Source organism: Theobroma cacao, chromosome 8 (assembly GCF_000208745.1).
Source record: "Theobroma cacao cultivar B97-61/B2 chromosome 8, Criollo_cocoa_genome_V2, whole genome shotgun sequence".
Lineage (NCBI taxonomy): Eukaryota > Viridiplantae > Streptophyta > Magnoliopsida > Malvales > Malvaceae > Theobroma > Theobroma cacao.
This window is the reverse complement of record NC_030857.1, coordinates 19,270,866-19,279,004: the sequence shown is the minus strand read 5'-3', so window position 1 is coordinate 19,279,004 and position 8,139 is coordinate 19,270,866. Positions and strand designations below refer to the sequence as shown.

At 36.4% G+C, this 8,139-nt stretch overlaps 1 protein-coding gene across 1 annotated transcript; it reads right to left on the bottom strand.

Annotated features, from left to right (window-relative positions):
* On the bottom strand, window positions 2,607-6,154 carry LOC18593145 (transmembrane protein 18). Its single transcript, XM_007020212.2, has 4 exons — window positions 5,845-6,154; window positions 4,912-5,017; window positions 3,169-3,317; window positions 2,607-3,077 (listed from the first exon to the last, which is right to left on the bottom strand). Exons 1-4 carry the CDS (start codon window positions 5,983-5,985, stop codon window positions 2,982-2,984), a joined length of 492 nt encoding a protein of 163 aa, XP_007020274.1. The 5' UTR covers window positions 5,986-6,154; the 3' UTR covers window positions 2,607-2,981.

Sequence of the window (8,139 nt, the reverse complement as noted above, 5' to 3'; positions counted from 1 at the left end):
CCAATATAACACAATATTTGGAAGACATTCATAACAAAATAGTTGGGAAACTCATCCATCAACACAATTGTATTAAGGCTTATACCAACAATTACAACTTAAATAAATTCCACATGAATGAAAGGTTGGGGTTTCACAATATGCCACCTAGGCCACGAGCTAGTGCAAGAGGTGTGGTAGAGCCAGATGCTCCTACAAAGACCACCATAAGACCATTTATGCCTATCGAAGGTTGTGACAGATGTGACAAGGCCGTTATTTTAGGGAGGACGGATACGCCTACTATTGTACAGACTAAGGGTCAGCCTCTTGAGGTTGATGCAATACCCACAGCTTAGGAAGTGATCTTAAAGGATTTTGTAGGTGGTTTACTGGGAGTCAATCATACTATGGAGCTTATTGGTTAAGAGATTCTAGACTAGAGGCAACAAGACGAGGGCCACCCTATTATACAAGCCTCTCTTAGTTAATTTACAAAGTTATGATGATAAGCAACTGTCACAACCTATTTTCAAGACCATGATTGGTGCAAGAGTTCATACAAATATAATTTGCTAGATCCAAGCAAGTCTCACAATTCATTTCAATAATCCTTAATGCATGGACAAAATATGGAGATGCATGTCAACGTATATGTATAATATGAATATACCGAATAGAATGTACTTCATGATTAAATCCGTAATCTCAAAACAGTCAAAAGACAGTTAGTGACAAAATCCACAAGTCAAGAATACATAACACATTTATTATCCACTGCTATGCATTGGCCAAGTATAACAGTTGTATTTAAACCCAAGTAAAATATTGACAGACTTGTCCAGCGGAGAACAAGTGTAGCGTAGCCATAGTAAACTGAGAGCCCATATGTTTATAAGGGCCTCGTCGTGGGCAACCAATTCTGCGAAAGTTAGGCCTATATACTTCTTACACCACATCGACCAACTGATCACGATCTACCTAGGTAGGCTCGATTTTCTACCTGGGAGTAGGCCTATACAAAGGGCTGCATTCGTGCTTTCCAACTTGAGAGGGCTAATAAATGCTCTAGTCAATCTTGGGCCACAAGCCGCTCGCTATTTCTAATTTTTGTCTCATCCACTCTTGTGGAAGGTTGCTCTTGCCCCCAGCATGGTTGTAGAACAATTTGTCAATGAGGTCTTCAAGAATTTTCCTACTGACAGTTATCTCGTTTCTTCGGACATCAGTATCTTTGTTAACAAATTTGGCCATGGCCCTTATGTTTTCTCAAGAAGATTGGACCACTTCATCAATCAATCTTTTCTTTTGATTTGTCATTCTCGCGAGTGCAAGACCTACTAGTTGAGACATTAGAGTTAAAAAGGGTTGTCACAAACATGAGTGGCAAATGCTTCCATCTCAGGTGCTTGGGATTCCTTCATTTGTTTCTGTTTAGTGGCATATTTGATCTAAGTCCCATCGGGCATGTCAAAAGAAGTGTTGATTTCTATTTTGCAACACTAATTCTATCAAGCGTGTTAATTATATTTGTAAAAAAAATAAAAGGCACCTTAGGTAAATTGATCAAATGATTTCGACCTTGGGAAGATGTCTCGACCAAAGGTTCCTTTTGAAGCTGCAATGAAGCTTAAACCATTAAAAGTGAATAATCACAATACCATAATGATAGACAGAAACACAAAGTAACAAATCTGATAAATACAATTGAAATTAAAGAAAACTGCAATAGACATATTATTCAAAATCGTGAAAGTTGCACAAACTTAAAAAGGCAATTTGTTGGGGTTGATTGAATTGATTAAAAAGTACTCGACAAGCTTGCAAAACACAAGAAATAATCATAATGGCTGTTAGAGATAGAGATTAAAAAGATTGCTTACTAAGAGTTTAATGACAAAATAGCTGCTGTAGCCAGGACAACATTTTTTGTTTTTTTAAAGCCAAGGACTTGGATAATTGAGCTTTGAGTTGTGTCGAGAAGTGTGAGTCATAGGAGTCTTTTCTTTGGTTCAGCATCAATATGTACAGAGCTCTTGGTTCTATAGGATCATGCCACATGTCCTTGCTTTCATTTTTGCCACTAGATCTATACCATGTTTGCCAACACTATTTTAGCCATTTTCTTACAAATTTGGTGCACAGAAAGCACCTTCCTCCAGAAATGCAACCACCGCCTCCACTTTCCAAGTCTAGTAGCTGAATTTTAGTAATAGCTAATTCTGCCATCACATAAGCTTGACTCGATCTTCCTCATGTAATTAGCTAATTCTGCCGGTTAGACGTTTGTGGTTCTGCCAACCGAGCTCTCACGTGTTTTTCTGGTCAAACTCCTACTTTAACATGGACCCTTAGGCTGCTACAAATATCTTTTGTCAATCTCCTAAAATCTTGCTAATAGTTAGGGGCAAAGATAAGAACCACTAACCCTTACCTACTGATTTAATTTATAGTTTATATGTCACATGACATAGCATTTACAAGATAATAAAAATGTCCATCACATTAAAAAATTTCCTAATTATATAGATTAATTAACAGGGAGAAATTATTAAAATTTGCAGCAGGCCCAGACGGAACAGCTAAACTTCTAAAACCTCATTTCATATGCCTGAACAAAAACCATATATGCGGAAATGAGAACTAACTGAATTTTGCTGAAATAAAAACTTGAATGGTACACAAATCTAGAGCAAACAGCCCTGCCCATCTAATGATATACACCATTTTAAACGCACTAAGGATGAAATAGAAATGGAAAATTTATCTTGCACCTCCTAACCCATTCTGAAAGGAGACCATGATGCAAGAGCACAACTTTTTTTTTTTTTTTGAGAATAGTAAGGAGATTACTTTATGAAAAGAAGTAAAGAACACAAAATACTAAAAGCAACTCTAGAAATAAAAAGAAGCATGTAACAAACAAAAAACTAAAAATAATTTAACATGTATTGCTCATGCTTAACGAACTAGAAGAGGCAGCAATGCAGTACAAGGTAATTTCAATCCTGCTTGTTACGAGAAAGCCTTGCACGGTGTCTGAGCTCGGCCTTTTTCCACCTAACTATTAGGTAACACATGGTAAAGAGAGTGTTTATCTGCAGAAAGAAGCAGAGGTTAAGGTTTAGAGAAAGGTGAAAAAGGTTTCAAACAAAGGGAGCACAGGAAAAGAAGTTCCTGAACACTGACCAAGATGATGATTGCAATAGCAAGAAGAGGCCCAGACCAGAGTACTGATAAAAAAAGTCCACTTGGATCAAAATAATTTTGGGTTGCAAACCTCTTCCAGTTGTCACCAAGGAATTTATTGAGCGTCTCAGCAAGATATACACCAACCACTACAAGACATCATGAAGCATATAAGCTAGAATTGCAAAGAATATTCAAAATAAATTGAACTACAATATTGTTTTCACATTGCTTGGATGTTTGGTGATGTATGTAACAGAATACAGACTAATTTGCTAGAAAGTAAACAACAGAGATGACTTTTTGTGCAGACACGCAGTTGATCCTGCTAACTGTTTCAGAATGCTTGATGACATTGAATGGCTTCTATATTGCTGCTAATGGTCCTAGAGAGCTTGATAACATTAAAAGGCTTCAATATTGAGTTACTGCTGGTTACTCAGTTAAGTTCTATTCAATAAGACTTATTAATCAAAATTTCCAACTGTAAAAAAATTAAATAAATATATAAGACTTGCAACCTATAAATGGATGTACACTGGACTTCAACCTTTTTCTCTCATGACCCCCTCAATGGCAAGATGATCTTCATCCCAAAGTTTCAGCTGTGTTGACTCCCAGGATACTCATGAAAACACTTAAAAAAATAAAAAATAAAAACTCCGAGATTGACTGCAGTAAAGGTTTATAAACTTATGCCCGTCTATATTCATGACCACATCACATGGCGAAATGATTTTGATTACAAGTTTCAACTTTGTTTTCTACTTTATTGACTCCACAGATGGCTTAACCAAAGAAATTTTAAAAACGAATTCTGAAACTGAAAGTCCTATTTCTTGGATCCCTTGCTTGAGGCCAACTACTAGACATCCTAGTTAAAATTGAAACATTCACTTGCATGGAAAGTTGCTACTTTATGTCCCATATCTACATAGTTGACTATCAAGGTTATAGGGCTAAGAGGCTAGGAGCAGACATGGAAGAAAGTGTACATACCCTAAATGAAGATAAACAGGGGTTCTTTTGCCTATCAAGTCATCTACTGTTATTATTTGAAAACTAGTCAGAGTTCTTTCCAGTAAACATCACCATTCTATGGATATCTTCTCAAACACTAGGCTTCTGTCTCCCAAACCAACTTTGCATGCAATGAAGGACAAAAGCCCTAGATGTGAAAGAGGACCTCTAAAACTTTTAGGCTAGCTATAGAATGAGAACCATCTTTTGCTGCACTAATTTATTTATTTCTGCTTGTTGTTTCATTATTTATGCATCTTGGTGTACATTTTGAGCTGAGAAGAACATTTGAAATGATAGCATCCTTCTCACCTTCTGGAATTGAAGATTGCATGCATCCAAAGCACACTTTGTTTTAAAACAAAAGAGTAATTGGGACATCTGTATTCATTAGAAATTTTAAATAGACTTGTACATTTTTCTTATTCACTGAAGAGGTGGGCTTAAGGAAACACTATTAATTGTTAATTGAGAGAATACAGACTTGTCAATGACTATTGGGCCAACCATGATCAAACTGCAAGGTCTTTATGACATATTAATGTGCAATATTACATATGTCCTTGATCATTCAACCACAACAAGACAGTTTATGTATTAAGCTTCGGACTTAAATAAAGCAAGTAATCAATATGATTGATACACAAACTACTCTAGTCATGAGGAGAGATCTAAATACTGATATAACAATGGTGATTGCAGATAACAAGGCAACAAACTTACATGCCAGAAGGAACAAACACATCTGGAAGTTAGTATTCTTCCTTGAGAAGATTGTTATTATCAGTAAGACAACATGGAATGCCAGCAAGCACATTAACCATGGTTCCTGCCAACAAGAGCAAAAAATTAAAGTGGGTTAGCAAATTGTTCTGAATAGAAGCTAGATAAAGAACTCAAGTGAGATCAAGTCAGATTAGCACCCCAAACCCCCTCACGCTTCAAAATTATAATAAAAACACATAACAAAAGAACCTTTAACATTGCAGTTATGTTGTCATATTGAATATAAGGACAATGCCTAAGACTTGATGATAAACAACGAGTCATCCAAATGATGATATTTTGGCTTTAAGCATCCCATTTGAAGAGTTTCAATTACTCACAACCATGCATTAAAGCTAGATTCATGTTAGGAATAGCTGAACTAGTAAACTGAAGATCAAAAAGCTCAAAGTAAGACAGATTAATCTCACAAACCATGCACCATATGTTTAGTTTGAAAACCATATATCAACATTATAGTAGAGCTGCAACCATCTAACTCCAAACTGCCTTCCCACTGGGTATATCAGGTAGAGAATTGGAATAGGACATCATTTCCAATTCAAACTAAGATTTGGAATTGTTCCAATCACCAATTTAATTGATATTTTGGGCATTATGCAATCAAATTACATGCTTCAGAATGAAATATTTAAAAAAAATCTACTTTTTCTTTACTCCTATTTTTTTTAAAACAGAATTTTTACAGCCGAATTTCCTCTCAAATTTTACTTCTTAACCATTAAGTAATATTCTGTCCGGTTACCGAGAAAATGCTGACGAGAAAATAATCAAAAGCACTCATTCCAACCTCAAATATCCAGATTTTGTAAATCCCCTCAAAATTTCCTCAGTTTCTCGGGAATTAAACAGAAAACAAAGAGAGGATACCTTCCAGTCGATGGCGTGGAAGAATCCTATGAAGTTATTGTAGGCGGGTCGTAGGCCCGAACGGAGCTCCGAAGATAGCTTCTGAACTAGATCCGCCATTAATTCCATGTGCTCCCCCACAGCTGATCTCACCTCTTCCATTGCTTTTTCTTTTTTGATCAGATTTAGATCTTACAAATTAAAGGTCAGGAAATAACTCAGATTGGCGGACTCTTTCTTCTATATATTCATCATTTGAGTTTATCTCCGCACTTTAGAAGAAGAAGAAAGAAAGGAAGAAAGAAGAGGTGCGGTTGTGCTGGGGTTTACGATGAATTGACAAAAAAGTCCTTGATATTTTGTTTCAAGGACGTTTATGTCCTTACGGGAAAGCTTACGTGGTGGACGGTATGGGCAAATCCAAGTTCCGTGGAAAGCAAGAGGAAAGCGATTGAAAATTTGAAGAAAATGAAATGAAAAACAAATTCTATCAAACCAAACAAGCCATCCAATTTTCGTTTTCAAAATCATAAGTAACAATCAATCGATTCAAATTTGGCCAAATCCTCAATAAAAATAAGTAATATTATCTTGTTTTGATTGTTACAATAATTCTTTTACGAATAATTGTGTGGGATAATTTTTTTTAACCCTCAAATATAAGATGTTTTTAAAAATAAACTTCTTCATAATTTTGATTATTTTTAACCAAGAAATAATAGTTTTAGACAAAAATATTCTTCAATGAAACCTTTTCAATCACGCACTATCATACACATGCCAGTCAATGAAAAAAAATAGATAATGTCAGAATTTGATAGAAGACAATTTGTTAAATGTAAAACATTCCTCTTGTTGCACAATATGATAATGATTTTCTTTGATTTATTAGACACTGTCACAAACAAAAATGGTAGATATATAACAATGCAGGAATATTAAATGATCGTTTCACTCATTCTGAAAGATTGGGAAGTGTTCAAACAAGTTGAGAATAAAGTTAGCAGTGACAAGGAAGAAGTTAGCAACATAGGTCAAGTCAAGAAATGTCGATTTTTTTTTGGGAGTTTTAAGAGGGTTTAGTGATTTGAATGCTATATTGGTTGAGAATGTGTTGGTCCCGTTAGTGTGCTAGAGGAGTGTGAACAGTACTAAGAATTTTAAGATTAGTCCTTTTCAGCTTGTAGAGCTCCTAATCAATTAAAAGAAGAAAAATTTAAAACTTGTTATAGTTGAAAGACACCAAGTAAGGAAAAGTATAATGAGTGTAGACACTGAAAAAAATATAATAAATAATAAAATTTTAATTAATTAGGAATCATAAAATAATTTTTTTTTTTTTAAAAAAAAGTAGTATGTTTGGCAGGGTGCGGACGCACCCTGCTAAGCACCATCTTTCTTGTCAAGCGCCTTGCCAAGCACCATCTTTCTTGCTAGGCGCCACCCTCACCCTGCTAGACGTGAAAAATTCGCATCTGACAGAATAGTGGTGAGTGCCCCCTTCAACCCAGTATAAAGGGGGCACTTTAGCATTCATCCGAGGGAGGAGCCACAACTTGGAAACCAAAAAAATCCCTCACAGCAAAAACCCTAGGAATCCTTAGTAGCCAAAAAAAAACTAGTAGCATTAAAACCAAAAAATCCTATTCTAGCAGCCAACCAACCAACCAACCACAACTATCCACAAATCAAAAAATGTACCAAAAATGCCAAAAAAATCAAGCAAAAACACACAATGGAAGGAGAAGAGTAGCCGGGTTTTGGAGAATTTTTTTATTTTGATTTTTGGGTCTTGCCGTCGGTGGGCAGAGAGAGAGAGTGGAAGAGAGTCCGATTTCTTTGGGGTAGCGAGGGGAGTAAAGCCCAATTCGAGCAAAGAGAGAGAGACCAGTTCGGGCAAAGAGACAACGAAGAGAGGGCCGGTCATTTGAGATAGCCGACGAAAAGAGCGAGATCCGATCTGGGCAATGCCAGCGAAAAGGAGATCTGGTTGTCTAGGTGGTGGCTGCCGATGAGGGGTCTTTGAGAGAGAGAGATCGGCGCCGCGGGGTTAGGAATAATGAAGCTTGTATTGCAGCCGATTAGGAGGAACTTTAGGTCCTGTCGCCGGTGGGCATAAAGAGAGGGGAAAGGACCGGTAGTTGAGAGATTTAGAGAGAAAAAAATGTTGTTTTAAAGAGAGAGAAATTGATTGGAAGAGGTGAAGAGAGAAGAAGAAAAGAGCTCATAGACTTGGGATTTGCCACCTTTGAAATGATGTCATATTTGCCTTTCAAAAGGCTTTTTCTTCTTTCTTTTGGATGACGTCGTTTGTGG

Bases quoted from the DNA above. Each gene is read 5' to 3' on its own strand.
- LOC18593145 (XM_007020212.2), bottom strand. From the start codon at position 5,985: ATGGAAGAGGTGAGATCAGCTGTGGGGGAGCACATGGAATTAATGGCG. The intron at 5,018-5,844 runs GTATCCTCTCTT...TCTTGTTGGCAG, and splicing joins TCCACGCCATCGACTGGAAG to GAACCATGGTTAATGTGCTT. The intron at 3,078-3,168 runs GTCAGTGTTCAG...TTCTTTCTGCAG, and splicing joins CTATTGCAATCATCATCTTG to ATAAACACTCTCTTTACCAT.